The 17760-nt window shown below is 43.5% G+C and overlaps 3 protein-coding genes across 3 annotated transcripts in view; 1 reads left to right on the top strand and 2 right to left on the bottom strand.

The window, feature by feature from the left end:
* Positions 1-292: 292 nt before the first annotated feature.
* On the bottom strand, positions 293-1574 carry gcnt3 (glucosaminyl (N-acetyl) transferase 3, mucin type). The gene has a single exon (XM_070972634.1). It carries the CDS (start codon positions 1561-1563, stop codon positions 295-297), a length of 1269 nt encoding a protein of 422 aa, XP_070828735.1. The 5' UTR covers positions 1564-1574; the 3' UTR covers positions 293-294.
* A 400-nt stretch (positions 1575-1974) lies between these two features.
* Positions 1975-14082, bottom strand: LOC139337852 (proprotein convertase subtilisin/kexin type 5). The gene is made up of 16 exons (XM_070972646.1): positions 13800-14082; positions 11794-11997; positions 11641-11709; positions 11409-11451; positions 8957-9102; positions 7846-8040; positions 6663-6749; positions 6374-6572; positions 6033-6256; positions 5645-5887; positions 4884-5129; positions 4372-4567; positions 3711-3916; positions 3453-3553; positions 2822-2993; positions 1975-2734 (listed from the first exon to the last, which is right to left on the bottom strand). The coding sequence occupies exons 1-16, from the start codon at positions 13975-13977 to the stop codon at positions 2358-2360; spliced, it is 2886 nt and encodes a 961-aa protein (XP_070828747.1). The 5' UTR covers positions 13978-14082; the 3' UTR covers positions 1975-2357.
* A 1150-nt stretch (positions 14083-15232) lies between these two features.
* otud7a (OTU deubiquitinase 7A) overlaps positions 15233-17760 on the top strand; it is a 37892-nt gene continuing 35364 nt past the window's right edge. Inside the window, exon 1 of the mRNA XM_070972203.1 lies at positions 15233-15380. The gene's annotated coding sequence lies outside the window, so the exon portion shown is untranslated. The remainder of the gene's footprint in view (positions 15381-17760) is intronic.

The following is a 17760-nucleotide window of genomic DNA, read 5'->3' as shown; positions in this document are numbered from 1 at the left end:
TTCCACTTAAAACCCACTAGGTGGCACCACAGATGTAGATTTCATTGAAATCATAAGAGACTTCAAGCCAAGATCCATATAAATTGCTTTACAATAATGTTAAAATACAAAGAATATTAAAAAACTGAATAACAAGATCCAGAGCAACACTTAAGCAGTGATATTAAAACACTCAAAATATGAAAAATTAAGTTACAGCTGTGACATTAATCACCATAATTTAAGAAATGCTCTCACAAGATAGTTTGAGAATTGAAGGATTGAAATTTTACAGAATATTGGACGCTGATTTGCTCACAGTAGGTCATGACCTAAACCTTTGAATCGCAGAACTGATTCCAGACATCTAATAGCAATATCATCAACTTCAGGATCGAACTTGTTGGCCAGGAGCTGTTGTTGGTTCAGGAGCCACTGGAGGTCACCAGACCCGTACACACACACTGCTCTTTTGTAAGCACCTGTACAATGATCGTACGGGGCTCCTTTTCTCACATCTCCAGCTAAATAGCTCCACTTGACCGCACGAGCGAGGGCAAGCATGTCTGAGGTATCGTACTTGTTGTTGGCGGGCAATGATCCGGGAACAGAGGGCATCCTCTGCAGAGTGGCCCACAAGTGCTCATCGGGGCTGTATGTGTCCTTCTCCCACTCAATCAGTTTCTGAACCTCTCTGTCCTGCATCACATGTTTCACAAAGGCTCTTGTGACCACAAAGTAAGCGTTTCCTGAGAACATGGGGCTGCTAATGGGCGGAGGACTTTTCTTCACATCTGTCCAGGTGATGGAGTCAGTGACATTGTAGTGATTCTGCCAACGGCCCTTCTTGTAGTCATTGGTGGTCTCTGACTCCATGGTGTTTTTCCCGTTGAGGACCTTCAGCGTGTGAACAATCTCTCCGTTGGTTTTGATGGGGAAGTCTGCCCCGCAGGTGTTGAGCATGTACCTCCACTGGACGCGTGAGCTCAGCAGATCTTTCATGCAATTCAAATCTGCCTGCACCCGAGACCACGAGGCATATATCACTCTTTCTAACCGAGAGGCTACAAACACATTAGGAAAGCAGGAAACAATCGCCTTCACGGCCCTCTTAAATTCTGTCTTGGATTTCTGGTCCACATGCACACAGTAGATGTTCTGAGGAGAGTAAATAGCTCGGAGAAGCCGCTCAAACATCTCAATCTTCTCATGGATCACCATGGAGTAGGCAATGGGAAAATCTCTCTCCTCTTCGCTGAGAGGAGCTGTAATGAATCCTCTCTTTTCAATGTAAGCTGGACAGTCTTTTGTCTCATTGAGGTAGAAGTCCTCGGATAAAAGCGTCTGTCTTTTCCTGGATGACAGAAGCTCTGCTAATTTGCTGCTTCTGCCCTCTGTGTCTCCGCTGATTATAGCCAAGCAGCCAGGCAGGTCAGCAGAGAACTGCTGTGGTATTCTGAGATCAGACACTGACAGCCGCTTAGAGCCAGATTCCCGAAGGACAAAATAAAGTAACATCCCAATGAAGATGAGAGAGAGGGTCCTCAGCAGTATCGTGCCCCACCATATTCTTACGAAAAGCATTTCCTTGCTTGAGCTGACTTCGACCAGCTGACCTTGTCCTAACCGCAGGTTACAGTTTGACTAAACAGGGAGAGGCCACAGTGCTTATTTTATTAGACAAGCTGAATCGGCCCCTCGAGTAGGTGTGTCAAACTGAAGTATGGGAGAAATCTGGTCTGTCCTGCCTATTACTTCCTTGACATTGTTGATGCAGTTACAACTGAGACAACAGGTTGAGCCTGTATGACACCTGCATACAACAAAGGACATGTTTGTAGTCTTTCACTGAGTTCTTGCGGTACACATGGTATCAGCATATGCTACTTCTGTAGCTTATACAGACGCTCTGTGACCTTATCTTCATGATGTAGTCAATTGTTTGAAAATTAGACCAGCAAATATTCTCAGGATATCAAAGTGCACTGTGGGCATCAAGTGGAAAAGATTTTATTTCATTTATATTTTTATTTACAACAAATCATGCAGATTTCAGTTATTAGACAAGATCATGTTACTGTTTTAACAAATATCTATTTAATATCAAGTAAAAATATGTGGAATATACATACATATACAGATATATATGTATTTTTTTCACTGTTTATTCTCAAATGCCTCATCTAAGAATGTGCATTATACAGATACAGGCACTTTGTAGAATAAAATAAACACCAGAACTCAAAAAGCAACATAACCGAAGCAAAAACCCCACTATATTCTCGTCTAAACACTAGTTGGAATTTACCTGTCAGTCTGGATTTTGGGAGCAGCCACAATACATTCCTCAGTTACTGTAAGCGCAGGTCTGGATGAATCTAAGATTGATTGAGACATGTACTCTCATCCACATCCTGGTCTGCATCCTGCTCGTGGATAAAACTGTAGCGGCGATACACCGACCCGCCTCTGCTGGTGTACACCACATCCACCTCGTCCCCGCTGTCCGGCTCGGGCACGCCGTGGGGCATGCTGATGCTGGCGCTGCCACTCAGTCTCTCATAGCTCTGGCTCCAGCAAAACCTCTTTCTGGCATGGGTCTTGACCAAGGCAAACACAGCCAGAGCCAATCCCAGAGCAAGCAGCAGGACAACAGGCAAGGCAGCAGAGGTGTGCTTCAGCGCTCTAGACGACATATTCAGGTCTGTTCCCTGATGGCCTTCTGATTTGCGTTGGGGGGCCTCCACACACAGAGCTGGACCAACAAGAAAAAAAAACTGCCTTTAGTAGATGGTCACATCCAAACAATCATATGCTGTCGTCAGATGCAAAGGGTCTCGACCTGAGCGGCTGTCACAAACACAGCAATCAGTGTCATTCCCTCCAGCATGACAGCAGCGAGCACACCGGTTCTCCACAGCATGGAGAGCAGAATCCTCGTGACAGGTCAGACACTGGTCGGGTCTGGGGCCGGTGCAATGCCTACACGAGCTGTCACATGGCTCGCAGGTTTCCTACAGTGGTACAATCACATATTATTGTACTGGATAAATAATAGGAAAACATGCCAGTCACAGGAATTAGGCCAATCAGCAAGTTTGTACAGATGTGCTTTTAATTGGCATCTGTTGTTGTTCTGATTTGCAGTAAATACCTGTCTGCACTTATTTGTGTTGGTACAAAAGAACAACAAAAAAACTTAATTTCCTATTCTAAGTATTTCTGTGCTGAGCCTGCTGCAATAGAGATGTCATTCAGTGTTCACCTGCGTTCACTAAGGGACAATAAAGTTCATCTATGTCTATTCATTCCAAACTGAGCAACAATAAAGGAAGTATGTGGAAAGGTCTCTATCAAAGTTATTCAATTAAATCTTTAACACTCACTTAACAATCATATTAAACAGGCCTGGCTACATAACTCAGTAAGTGAACTGTCACACAGTGCTACATGACTACTAATTAAGCGCACACCTCAACTGAAAAGTATTGCCCCTCCTCACAATGCGGATAGCAGACTTTGTTCTTTAGAGTGCTTCCCCAGTCACATGTCACACAGCCCTGAGGCGAGGAATCTGCAAACAGACATTCATACACAACCTGATTCCTCAACCTAATATTGACACATTGGAAAGACATACATAGGTGGGTATTTGGCACAAGCTGGCAAAACAAGCAATAATGACTGAGAAAGCAATTATCACAGAGCTGTAATGGCTCCTTTATTTGTACCTGTGCAGGTCTGACAACTTGTGTGGCACTGTTTGCAGATGTCATTGAGCTGATAGAAGCGGTGTGGGCAGCGCTCAACACACAGCTTGGTGCCTTGCAGCTCCAGAAGAGGAGGTGAACAGGACCTGCAGGATTCAGGTCCTGGTCCTGTACACAGCTCACAGGACTGGTCACATTTCTCACAGTGGGAGCCCTCTTTGTAATAACTGAAGAAAGGCACAAATTTATTAATATTCAGAGGCAGATGTGTGTAGATTTTTGATTCTTGGACACATAATTTAAGGTTTACAAGAAAGTTGAAAGTTATAAATGGCAATTGTTGGTCAACAATAATAAAAGATCATCACCGAAACCTGAACAGTGGGCTGAAACCACAACCATTGTTGCAGAGACAATAACTTGTAATATTTATATATAAATCACAGTTAATTATCAAAATATTTGGCATCACATATGCAACTGACAATAAAAGTTTTCAGAGGAAGCTGCTTTAGAAATTCCACAGAAATATAAACACACTGACTCACATTATGCTCTGTGGTTTTTTGTTTTGCATCAGTGGATGAAGGGTGGGGAGGAGAGCGAACAGTAAATTGAAAAGAAGTCACGGTGTAATACAAAGGAAACATGTTCCGAACAATGATCTGCTTCGCCTTTATACCCTTTTGGACAGTGCGTGACACAGAGATGAGGGAGGCGCAGGTGTCCGGGAAAACAAGTGACGCAGTCTCTGGCCGATGCTCCGGTGCAGGTGGAACAGGCGTGGTCACAAGGCAAACAGAATCCCAGCTCTGTTCCGTCAGCCTCCTGCCGTGTGTCGTACGTACCTGCCGGACACTCGCTCACACAAGTGCTGTCTGGAAAATGGCACACAGAGGAAAAGTCATGTGCTCTGTGAAAATACTACTAGAATAACCTTGTAGCTCAGCTTCAAAAATGCAGGTGTTTGGTGGTAGCTTTGCAGCAGAGAGGCTGTTCTCCACTGACGTTACCAAAAACACCCCTTCACTCCAGAACATTCCTTTCATAAAAGTCATCAAGACCCCGGAGAGTTGATATGATTGTAGTTTTACTCTATATGGTTGCATGATAAAAGCTTCTCGGCTGTTTTTGTTCATTTTACGCCCTGAATCCCTTCGGTGTATGCTCTTGATCGCGGTGGAAAATGCTCACTGTGGAGGTATTTGGGGACGGCACAGGTCTGGCACTGATCGTTGCCCGGTCCCTCACAGGAGTAACAGTGCCGGTGGCAACCCATGCAGGTGAACTGGTCGTCGTGTAGGTAGGTCCTCGGTGGGCAGTCTGTGTCACCTGTCACGCCACACAACAGTGTGTTTGGATCCAGCACGAGTCCCTTCTCGCACCGCGTGCACTGGTTTGCGTCTGGCCCCGAGCAGCTCATGCATGTCTGGTGACATTCTACACATCAAACATATCGGACGGAGTCAAGGTTAAATCATCACATTTAGAAAAGTGGCTGTGATTACCAACAAGTTTAAATGATTACATGACATGATTATGTCAAATAAATACTGTATTTCATTCTCATTAAGCAGTACAGACAATACGTGGCAGTGATGCTGCTGTTGTCTCGTCACTACTTTCATGACCTGTATGTTCAACAACTGATTTTTCTGATCGACCAGTTATATTAAACCTTCATAAGCCAAAGCACAATCTTCTTGTTGTGCTGGATTTCAATTTCACAAAACTGGTAGGCAAAATGTCACCGTGCCCCCCTTTATAATTTATCACTTCCAATACAGTTTATGTCATGGCATTCCTCCTTCTATTATTTTATTGGATATATAGCATATTACTTGCTGGCTGTAACAACTAAACTTCCCCGGTGCAGGATCAATAAAGTCTTATCTTATCTATAGTCAGTGCTTCTTCAAAATCTAACCGTCATATTTACTTACTGAGAGGCTCACCTTGACACTCCATAGCTTCAGTTTCATAGTAGGTACCGGTGGGACAGTCTTTGGAGCATGTACCCTTATAGAGTTTGGGGCTAAATGTGGAGCAGGTCTCACAGTCATCTGCCAGGGGCCCTGAACAGCTGCCACAGGTGGGGTGGCACTGACCACAGCGGCCCTCCTCCATGTCCTCATAATAGCCCATGGGACAACTAGCCTTACACACACCGTTCAGCATCAGGTAGAGGAAACTGCATTCTGAAACGATATAGAGAGAAGTTGGTGAAGCTGTAACAGGAGATTTTAGGATGTGATACAATATCTTACAATTCCTTTTAAAATGTCATCCACTTGGAATAGTTTTCCTCTTCAAACTCCACTGCCCACAGAGCTAATAACTCACTGAAACAGGTCCTGTCATCTGAGCAAACGTCACAGTGGAGGGGGCAGCGTCTGCAGGTACCATCATCTGCAGGGTATGTCCGCAGTGAACAGTTGAGTCTACATGAACCACTCTCTAGATAGTGGCCATCAGCACAGGACAGACACTGGGACTTGATGCCATCACATGTCAGACAGGAGCTATCACAGGCTTCACATGACCCCTCTGCTGTCTCAAAGAAACCTCTGAAAATAGTCAGGAGATTTGTTAATGCATAAGGATGCTAATACAGTAAACTAGAACCCATCGTCATTACAAAGGTTTTTCATCTTTCTACGGCTCAGCTAATTCAATTTGCTTACTCTGGGCAATTTGACCAGCACCGCCCCTCATGGAGAAAAAGTTTATAGCTGCTTTTGGAACAGCTGATGCAGTTATCGCTGGTGTCCACACAGGCCTCACAGTTTGGGGAGCAGTTCTCACACATCTGAGTGGCAGAGTTTGCATAGGAGCTGAATGGACACTGCATTACACAAGAACTCTCTGGGTCCAGGAAATATCCTGTGACACAAAATGCACGTTCAATGCACAATAAGAACTGTGCTGATGTTTCAATGAATTGTCATCGCTGAAGAAAGTAAAGAATTGGACCTTTAAAACAAGAAGAACAATCCAGTCCTTGAGGCCCAAAGCAGGTCTTACACGATGCATCACATGCGTGACATTCACCATATTTCCCTGAAATTAAAACAATCAGAAAAGAGTAACATTACCTCAGAGAACAAAACAGATTATTTGACTGAACACAAAGACAGTTATCTAATACTGTTAAACCTGAAAGTTGAGAATTTCCTGTTCCACCTATCTTCACCGCTGGAAGGCAGCATAATAAGCTGTAAATAAAAGATGGGGCGTGATGAATAGTACGATGTTGGCACTGATTGCTCATCACTGACAGAGAACAGTGCAGGTCATATTATGTTGCCGGTGCGTTGGTGTGTATGAAACCTGCCCCAAATTACTGGATATTGTGGGAACATACACCGTTGCTGGCATCTCTTGGATTCAAACCTGTATGTGGTTAGTGCTACTGTTACTGCAAAACAAATACAATGCACTGCAATGTAAAACTCAATTCAACCCACTGCTTTAAGGTTACAAAATCAACAATGGGCATCAGTAGGTAATTTAGAAAATGACCTGGCAAATTAAAAGTGCACCTGACAATCAACAGCAGACTGATCCACACAAAGATATAAATATTCAAACCAATGGGGCAGAAATGTAAGTGATTGACCTTATAACCCTGTATAGTTGACAGCAGTGGAGTACTGTATTCCAATGGTGTTGACACAAAAGGGGAAACAGGTGAAGAGCCCTGTGCTTGAGGCAGAGGAGCCTTTTGAAATTGCTCCACTAAAATGGCTCTCAAATGAAAAGTGATGCAGTACATGTGCAGCAGGGTGACAGTGAGCAGGAGACCGTCCTTCAACCTAGAGGTCCTTCAGCACGGTGCAATCCCCCGTCTCAGCGACAAGGTTCCACCATGCTAAAGTGTCCTTGAGTGAGACACTGAGTCCCTCTGAATTCCAGGGACACTGTAGTGACCTCTGTTTTGACCTCAAATAGGAGAAAAGCAATTATTTCAATCAGGGACACAACCGGTCAAGTATTGTGTTATTCGGTATAATCTCTGACTCCACTGTCACCTGATACTCATGTGCAGTTCAGGACTCACATGCCTGTAAAGTTACTCTTCTCTAGACAGAAAAGTTGACCAAAATGAGGAAATTAACAACCAAAAATAAAAGCTCAACAGGGTTGTTGCTCTTACCGTCATAGTACTGTCCCAATGGGCAGTTAGCCAGAGGGCACTGCCCATGTACAGGAGGGTTCCCACCAAGACAAAGGTCACAGTCTGTTGAATGAGGCCCATGGCATGTCTGGCATGAGCTGTAACAAGGCTGACAGCGCCACCCGCTGGAGTCACTGAATGTTTGCTGTGGGCACAGTTTAATGCACTCACCTCCTAACAGGGCAAAGGAGCACAGAGGGGATGCGAAGATCAGTACAAGACTTCATCCATATTAGCAAATGGTAGTTTTTAAAACCCTGCAGCGACAATACAGTAGATTATATCCATTAACAATCCTGCTCTTTTTTAACCAGTATTTATTTAGGGAAGTTTCACTGAAAGCCAGGCTATCGTTTGCAGGAACGCCCTGATCACAATCTGTTGCTGAAACATAAATCATTTAAGAGCACAACATTAAAAAGTCATTTGCAAAACACAATGTTTAGCGCATGCAATCCGTTTTTTTCAAGTGGCTCTGATGTGGCCTCAGAAAAGACCTGCTCATCTCTTCATTTTGTCCGAAACTCCTCTGTCGGCTCTTCTGGGATCTATTCCTCTCCAAATTCAATCTAACTGTCCAGGCACAAAACAGTGACCTAGATATTTTGAAATAGGACCTTGTGGTTGAAGACAAGAGAATAAGCTGATTGTCCATGATAGCTCCTGTCTGACATGATGTACAATCACATGCCAATGAAATATGTACCTGGACATGTCCAAATAATATTGATAGTGTTCTTACCAATCTCATTTTAACAGCTACAGGCTTTATTTACAATCTCAAAGCCTTTACTGAGATGCCCACAGAGAAGACAACCTAACTACACTCTCCTCGTTTGCATAAACCATATATTTGCATATCTCATGTTACACATTTGCTGACGTGTACGTCATTTGCAACACAAATGAAGACTCAGAGTGGCATCACAAGTCTTCAACGAGAATGATTGATTACTCTAACACAGTGTTTTAAGAATATATTAAACACAAACTCTACTAATTCTGTATCGGATGAAAGGCTCATGAATCGTTTAGTAAACTGCTAGTAAGCAAAATATGCACAGAAATGATAATTCTTTGTTACTGGTACCATTGAGGAAGTAACCAGGCTGGCAGGCAAGGCAGTGTTTGTTACTCCTGCAATCTGTGCACGGTGCTGGACAGGACAGACATACACCCCTGCCCCAGTCCTCATAGGTGCTCTGGGGGCAATGCCTGCGACACTGGTGTCTGAAACTGAAATAAAAGGTTAATGCAAAACTAAAATCAAATACCATTCAAAGTATCAAAACTAGGCTTGGTCTATGTGTGTGAAATCAATCAATAAAAAAGGTTGACAAAACTGGCTGTTACCACAGCTACCACAGATAAGGAGTGGCTCTTTTTTCTAAGGCAAACATGCAGAACAAAGCTATTGAAATATCAAAGATGAAAACTAATGGGTTTTAATGGCAACTTTCAAAGTTTTACAGTGAATGGAGAATGTTGCTGCAGGCAGCCTTTGCCTACATGGATGAGTCTGCGGCTTGATGAACTGAAACCAGAGAAAATACAAAACACATGCAAGAGGCTAAACACACACTGTGTCAGTCCACAGCACACCTGCAGCTGCCCTGACTTCAATACAGTCCTCAGACAAAAGGTGTACTCAAACATCAGTAAGGATGGCAAACAGAGACAAAAACATCATGTAGGCTGATTTCTTCACGCTTACCGTGGTTCTATTCTCTTCTCAAGGCAGAAAGTTAATTGGTGTTTTATTTGTAGCCCAGAGGCAAGGGGAGATTTCTGTCATTAACCTGTCCTATCAGTCCGTCGGGGCTCATCTGAGCTATTAAACATGGGATGGCTGTCCTAAAAAAAATCTGGCCTAAAGGAGATGAGATATTGAGTTGCAAAGATGTCACACATAGAACATTAAGGCAAGAATGGCTCCTACGTCACAGACTTACCCCTCTAGATGAAAACACGTTAAACAGCAATAAACCACTAGCTTATATAGCACAACATCTTCTGCTGCCTCTTGTGCCACCTCCCTGCATGAGAGAACCTGACCACTGACAGCCCAAGCTGCACTTCCTACTGCGTTGCCGTGGATTTGGTGCTAAGATGCGGTGGTTGTTTGAAAAGGAACAGCTGGAGGCGCCACACTGCATCCATCAACTCACTCACAATAGCAGCTGGTGCAGCCCAGGCCCTGTCTCTGGCCTGGAAACAGTACACAACTTAAGAATCTGTGGGACGTTTAAGAATCCTTCTGTGCAAATATTAGACGATCCATTCCAGGAGAGAGCATCAGAATTTCCAAAGCAACTTTTGTTTAGAGCTGTTTCTTTGAATTAGTTAAGAAAATGTGAAAACATGCTGTAAATAGTCCCTGAAGTTAGGAGAGCTGAATAAACAATATAAATATTAAGAGTGAATCACAGCATTTTTGTTTTTTGGTTTCGCTGCACTCAGTTCCTTAGAGAGTGAGGTAAATGTCAATAAATACCAAGCATCCATCATGCTGTGACTCTTTTCAATACTCTGCAAGGCCTATTCACAGCTACGCCAAAGGTGTCTAACTTTAACATTTTTCATTACTAGCAAAATCTCAGCTGTGGAATTTCTTTAAGTGCTGGAAACTGTCACAGTCCATCACAGTGAGCGTATTCCTGCAGTTCACCCTGTGCTCTACTGGGTTTCTTTTATTGGTGTTTACTCCACACAGTAGATGCAATAAGTGCTGCAGCCACAGAAATTACTGAGATGACCTGTCATTCTAAATCTCTAAAACCATTACTATTAAAGTAAAAGTTACACAAGTAGATTCACAGAAAAAGGCTATCTCAGTGCACCTATGCAACAGCAGCAAAGGGAGATGAGTGCAGTGAAGCGGTGGATTTTCCTTCAGCCTTCCTCTGCTGTGATTCACACCAGCAGTCAGTTAAGTCAAGATGGTGCACCCTATATAATCACACCTGCTACTGGCTATGCTTTCCACTTGTACTCTCTATCTGTCTTTTTTCTCTCCTCTCCTCGCTGTCTCACACAACATAAAAACACACTCTGTTAGGTATCTCTGTGAAACAGACCACTCTTTAGTGGCTCAGGCTCAGGTAACACTGTATGACACAGAATGGGAGGTAACCTGACACAATACCTGGAGGCCTAAACTTGGGGGGAAAGTACACAATTGGATGTCTGTTCTAGCTCTGTAACCTGTGTTGCACACAGGGTCCAAGCGATAGACTGGCGTAAACAGAAATCCAGGTGAAATTAGGTTAATAATACAATACCATACAAACATTTAAATATGTCAGCTTTGTGTCTAGGAAATTGTAGTGGATGTGTTTTACTATTTTTGGACATTTTATAAACAATTTGTCAATTAATCAGGAATACAATAGATGAATCTATCTAAAATAACTGTTTGGTGCAGCCTCAGTATGAAATGTTAAAATAATACCCGGGAATGCATTTGATTTTGTATCAGAGGACACAGAAAGCCAGATGAGTGCACAAAAGAGAACAATAAAATGAGAAAAAAAGAAACTCACAGAAAGTAACCTTCAACACAGCTGTTGCAGATCTCAGGGTCCTCTGTGTACAAATGAGAAAAGGTGATTAATTAGAATTCATGCGGAGGAGCAAACTCATGCAGTAATGGCTAAATTTATATTGTGGTGCACTGTGTGCTGTTATCACCGGTATTTCAATATATATTACAGATCCAGTTTGCACTGGGGAAGGAAGAGTATGATGCTGATACATCGAGAATGTGTGACTCACCTGTGGAACACGTTTTGCATCCCATTTCACAGTCAATGCACTCTCCTGTATCAGGGTCCTGCATCTGCCCTGAAACACAGAGAGCCAGCGTAACAAGCCTGAATGTCTTTCTCTGAAGCTACAGCCAACTCCGAAGCTCTGCTTTATATTTACCTATGTCACAGGATGCCGTTTGGCAGACCCCATTCTGGAGTTTGTAGTGTTCCCGACATTTGGCACATATGTTGCCATCTGTGCAGAGTTCACAATTGGCTATGCAGGGCAGGCAGGCATAGTGACCCCTGTCAGGATAGAGTCCCCGGGGGCAGTGTGTCCGACAGCGACCTTGGTGGAGGAAACGTTCCTGTCCATCTTCATCTGAGGAGGAAGAGGAGGAGGAGGAGGACACAGAGAACTCTTTAACATAAAGCCTACTCTATTTTCTCCTTTTGATGAAGATGCTATTAGCCATATGGAACTCCTGCCAGGAAATGCCTTTTCAAAAAATCTGGACTCTCCTGAAAGTAGAAATCAATGAGCTTCTCTCAATAAATACAGAAGTAGAGCCAAATGGGTCTGACGAGTACATGGGATGAAGGAAAGATGAAAGGACACGCTGCCAACTGTGTGAAAGTTCAGTGCCTTCAGCAAATTACAGCATTAATGCACATTGCAGAAATCATAAATGGTTGACTGAGAGGAGAAAGATGTCATGTGGCCTAACTAGGTAATTAAGGATTACTATATTTCATTATGCATGCATTATTAACAAAAACAGAAAACAGAAAACAGTGGCAAAACAAATGGATGTTAAAGCTATGACAACATCATGAAGTGACTGTTGCATGCAGACTGTAGGCCTGAAAATAACAGATGACAGTGTGAGATCACTTCCTGACTGATGATGCTCCGACTTATGTAAACAAGGGCAATCAGAGGCAGATGAGAGATCAGAGCTGTGGGCAGAGACAGAGTCTTGTGTTGGACCTAATGATTAATACTCCGCCACCTGCCACTAGCCTAGCTGTGGCACCTGAGGCATCTCTGGAAGCCGCTGAGTTACAGCATTGTCTCATCTGCTCAGTGCTGCACGGAAGACGTGCGAGACAGGGAGGAGAGGGGCAACAAGCTGCTGCTGCTGCTGCCTCTCTAACCTTTCCACTTCCCTCAACCGAGCCACCACCAAGCATGAGGAATGGGGAAGAGGCTTTTGGCTTTTGATGTTCTTTTGCGGAGAACATCACACAGATATACTCACAGGGATCAAATGCCAGCTACTACTAAAGTCCACGCAGCCAAAATCATCTGCAGCCATGTACATTTAAATACAGTCAGTAAAAACAAATGCGTGATTGCAGCATGTCAAACGCATATATTCACAGAAAGGTGTGTGTGTGTGTGTGTGTGTGTGTGTGTGTGTGTGTGTGTGTGTGTGTGTGTGTGTGTGTGTGTGTGTGGGAAAGAGAGAGAATTGCAGGTTTTTTGCAGGTTAAGCCCAGTGAACTGCAACAGTAACCCTTCTAGCCCAAGGGGATATTTTTTCCCTTTCCCTCTGATTAACAAAGGCCCTATTCTAACTTGATCAGATTACACTGTGAAAACTCGAGAGGAAAATGATCACACCTTCATTTCTTTCTCCATTTCAAAAGGTGCCCGTGTCACAGAAAAATCAACATGCTCTACAGCCAATATGTGACTGTTCAACAAGAGTAAATGGTAAACCAGAGCTGAATGCTCCTCCTCTAATTCATAAGCCCTTAAACAACTTTGCTTTGTTGACCACTGAATAGTGCTGCTTTGAAAAGAAAAAAACACCACCTCACTGGATTAATCAGTCTCTGACATGGCTTTGTTATAATCACACATCTGTTTGGCCAATGGCAAGCAATTTAGTGTACATATTGTCACATCTCATACATAAATTATGCAAGATGCAGACATGTGAAATATGTCATATGGTAGCAAAAATATTGTCTAACTTGGATGAAGCCTTTGTTTAGGTGGTGATCATATATTTGTTGTCCTTACAGAAACTAGGCTGTACAAAACACTACTTTTAATCCCCGAAGTGCACCGTGTTATGACGAAAATAATACCTTTAACACATATATAATTCGCTTTTTCCCCCCACACATGCTTTTAGGCTGTGCTTTAAGTGAGGTACAGGAAATTTTACTCACCAACTCCACAAGTAGTGCATTCAAACAGCTCATGCCCGTCGCACTCAGAGCAGGTGGGGTGACAGAGGACACACTGGTTCTTCAGCAGAAACTGTCCACTCGGACAAGGCGGCGAGGGTTTGCATCCGATATCTCCGACACCGTAGACAAAGATCAAAAACGCGGCGAAGGACCTCATGGCTGCGCCCGAGGACTCTCACTGGAAGTGAGAAAAACAGCAAACAGTCAGGACTGTCTCCAAAGACGCAGTGTCCGTGCAGCAGGTACGCTGGCTGATCGATATGGGGCTCTGTGAACACCAGCCCAGAGATAACTTGCTGGATCAGTTCGTTCATGTGTAACACTGGACAATGAGCGTGTACTGCGGTCAGCAGTCAGTAAATGATGCTGGGTGGAAAAAGAACAACCCAGTTTCTGTGTCACGATAGATAGATAGATAGATAGATAGATAGATAGATAGATAGATAGATAGATAGATAGATAGATAGATAGATAGATAGATAGATAGATAGATAGATAGATAGATAGATAGATAGATAGATAGAACCTAAATAAATCATCACACCGTACGTAATTTCCCTAAAACGTGTTACTGGAATTGAATTGATTGTCTGCCTGTTTGCAAATCTTTCCTTGCCAATGTTTATGTGACTGATTAAAAACTGCGGAGTTCCGGTTCCGATAACACCTGGCAAGCCAAAATACCAGCTAAAGGCACACCTGTGACTGGAACTAGCACAACGTTATAGCATGTATATAACTGCCAAATATTAGAAGTTTTAAACCGGAATATTTTGGTCAGATTTATTTAAATAAACAATAAAATGGGTCCACTATCAGGTATATTTGTACCTCAGATTCATGCGCCACCGGTGTCAGGGTTCGCTCAACAGTAACACCAGAGGTTTAGCTAACGCGAATTTGTTTACGTTATACTAAACGTGATACAGGTAACGTTATCGGGCGTCCACTGGTTTACAGATTATATGATGTGTTTTTGAGGCTAAATGGAAAACTTTAACCTTAAAAGAAAGAAAGAAAGAAAAAACACAATGTACACAGGCTGTAGGCTAATTTTACTTGTTTTATTGCCTACTTTTGTGCGGACTATATTACCTGTCGGAAGAATCATGTTTAATTGCTGTTAGCTTAAATTTTGTCAGTTTTAACAGTCTTATCGTTCATTGTAGTTTAAAACTCAGATACAGTCAACAGAAGCCTTTGTTTACTTTCATTAGTTATTAATATGGTCGTTTTTATGAAGTCTTAAGCCACTGGAAGCCACGCATGTCTCCTAAAATGAAGTTGAACTGATTTGTTTTTGTGAAGGCACAGCGGCCTCTCGTGGCACCTTCCTGAATGTGTATCCGAGCGCGTGTGCCAAATGTCTCCACCGGCTGACGTCACGCGGCAGCGGCCGTCGGAGGAGGCGTGGCTTTGTTCTGCTGCAGCGGAGAAATATGACATGGGGATGAGCGAGGGAGAGAGGGAGAGAGTGAGACAGCCTGACAGGAATTAGCGGTTCGTCAGAGGTCTGGACTGAAAACCTGAGGATGGGGAGTAATGACTGAAAACAGAACGGTAAGAGACAGACATGTCTTCATTTTTTGTCTCCCCCACACACAGCGCGGCTGGCCGATTGATGGCTCATTTGATAGTGAACACAATAGGCTACCACTGCAGACAGGTGCACCTGCCTTTATGCGAGTACGTGCCTCGTTGCATTCAACTTCAGGTTCCGTACGAATACCTTCGATTTTAGGTCGAAGGCAAATACATCGAGGCCACAAATCTCATCGACGGTTTGGGATGAGACGTCGGACGGAGTCTCAGAGTTAAATGCTGTAAACATGAATGTGCTCTTCAATCTGTATGCTTAGTCACAGACCTTTGTGATGTAGGATCATACAGTAGCAATGTGATATACATATGAGACAGCTGGGCATATTTTGTGATGGTACAAACACAAATAGCCTATTAGCTTATTGAGGCTATAAAGCCTTGAAGGCTGTGCTTCTTTTTACAGACATGGAATATTAATCATCACAGTGTATTTTGGGCCAGATGGCATAACATGTAGACTGGGAAGAAATGCATAACAGCTGTATGTTTCACATAGTAAAGCACAGGAGTTTCACTTTTGGCTGTCTGTTCATCTTGAAATATGTGAAGCCTTACAATAACTGCGATCACCACAACCCGGTTTAATTCTGGTGCCCACATACAGTCCGTTTCCTTTATTGTTGGCCTGCTTCACAATATCTATCAACAACGCCTGCCTGTAAAGACAGTCAGGCTACTATTTCATTGCTATGGTATTTTTAAAGCCATATTCACATCCCCTGACAAAGACCTACATACTAAAACCTTTAATCTATCATTAATATCAGATTATATTTGAGCTGGGTACAACACCAGAGAAATAAACTCTGCCTCGGTTTCCTCCTGGTCCTCTGGAAGATGCTGATTCGCATCAAATCAACTTGTTTGCTGCCTTACCTTTACAACTTATTCAGCAGTCTATTAACCCCGTCTTAATGCTTTACTTGGGCTTGGGAGACGGGCAGTTGACAGGAGTCGAGTCTGATTTGGAGACAGCTTGAGTAGACGGGGCAGAGATACAAAGCAGGGCCCGTGGCTGCCAGGCCAAGCCAGGCCATGCCAGCTCCACAGAGGGCTTCAGTGCAGCAGGGCACTGGGGAGAGGGCGCTTGGCACCTGATCAGTTACCACAGTGAATTCTGTTCCTGTCACTGGCGTTTAGCTACAGAAAAGCAGAGCAGAGATGACGGTTGTTGTTGAACCCAGTTGGGCTTTCATGTCGCTGTGGCAGTGCCGCTTTATCAAACTGCCTCTCGGCTGATACAGGATGACATTCCTTTGCAAACATCTGTGCCAGTTGCCCACTACCGACTCCAAAAACCTAAGCAAGAAAAGTTGGCCTCATAAGCTGTCATTGTTAGAACAAAAACAAACACTGGTTGCATAATTAAAATAACATTTCAAGCTTACATTTATACATACTTTGCACCAGAGGACCCTGCAGCAATGGTGTGTTTTTCCACTGATATCATCAGACGGGTATCTGATAGAACCATCAAAATAAATCATCTTGTGGGCCTTGAAAAGCACCTGCAAAGGGGGGCTTAAATCTCTTGTTTCTTTCCAAAAGAATCCCATGTCTCCATGCCTGATCACCCTAAAGTTTAGTCCTCCAGAGGAGATGAAATGAGTCAAGTGCCCATGGTAATCATGGCCCAATCACTGCACGGCTTTGAAGTGGGCCCTGTTCTCCAGACATCTCTACAGGTGGGGGAGCAATGTTAAGTGTTCTGTCTGCAGGCAGTGGGAGGTCAGCTGGAGGCCACAGAGGCAGGCAGAGGGGCTCCTCACACAAATCACAATAGGGGAAGGTGGAGGGGGGTACTGGTCACCTTTCCGGAGTCACTACACTGTGGTCAGAAGCGAGTGTGCACACTGGCTGTGATGCTGGACAGATACCTTTGGGGAAATTTGTCTCCCAGTTAGCTAACCTATTCCCAAATGTGACTGTGAATATGTTGCAATATGAAATGTGCCTCCAAATCGCAGTCAAATGAAGTTGTAAGCTTCGTGCCACAAAGCTGTAATAAATCCTTCTACCAGTATTCCCTTTCAAGCTGTGGTAAAGTCTTCAAACCACAGAGCTGTTGTAATAAGTTGACCATGATTTATTAACTTTTTTACAGTGTTTTCTAGTTTGGATTTTACAGTATTTGCAGGGCCAGAGCTTGTGTTTTACATTCATCTGTTCTTGATGTCTGAATCGCTTAAGGAACATAAGAGATCCTACATGGCTTGTAACCGTAGTCGAGGGGCCCGTAGAGGTGTAGGTTTCTGAAAGGATGTTTGGATTTCTGGACTTTATAGTGTTGTAAATCACTGCAGCCAGAAAATCCCAATTTAGCCACAATGAGGAAACC

This window comes from Chaetodon trifascialis, chromosome 10 (genome assembly GCF_039877785.1).
Source record: "Chaetodon trifascialis isolate fChaTrf1 chromosome 10, fChaTrf1.hap1, whole genome shotgun sequence".
Taxonomy (NCBI): Eukaryota; Metazoa; Chordata; class Actinopteri; order Chaetodontiformes; family Chaetodontidae; genus Chaetodon; species Chaetodon trifascialis.
The sequence above is the reverse complement of the archived record's forward strand: the minus strand, read 5'-3'. Positions and strand labels throughout refer to the sequence as shown.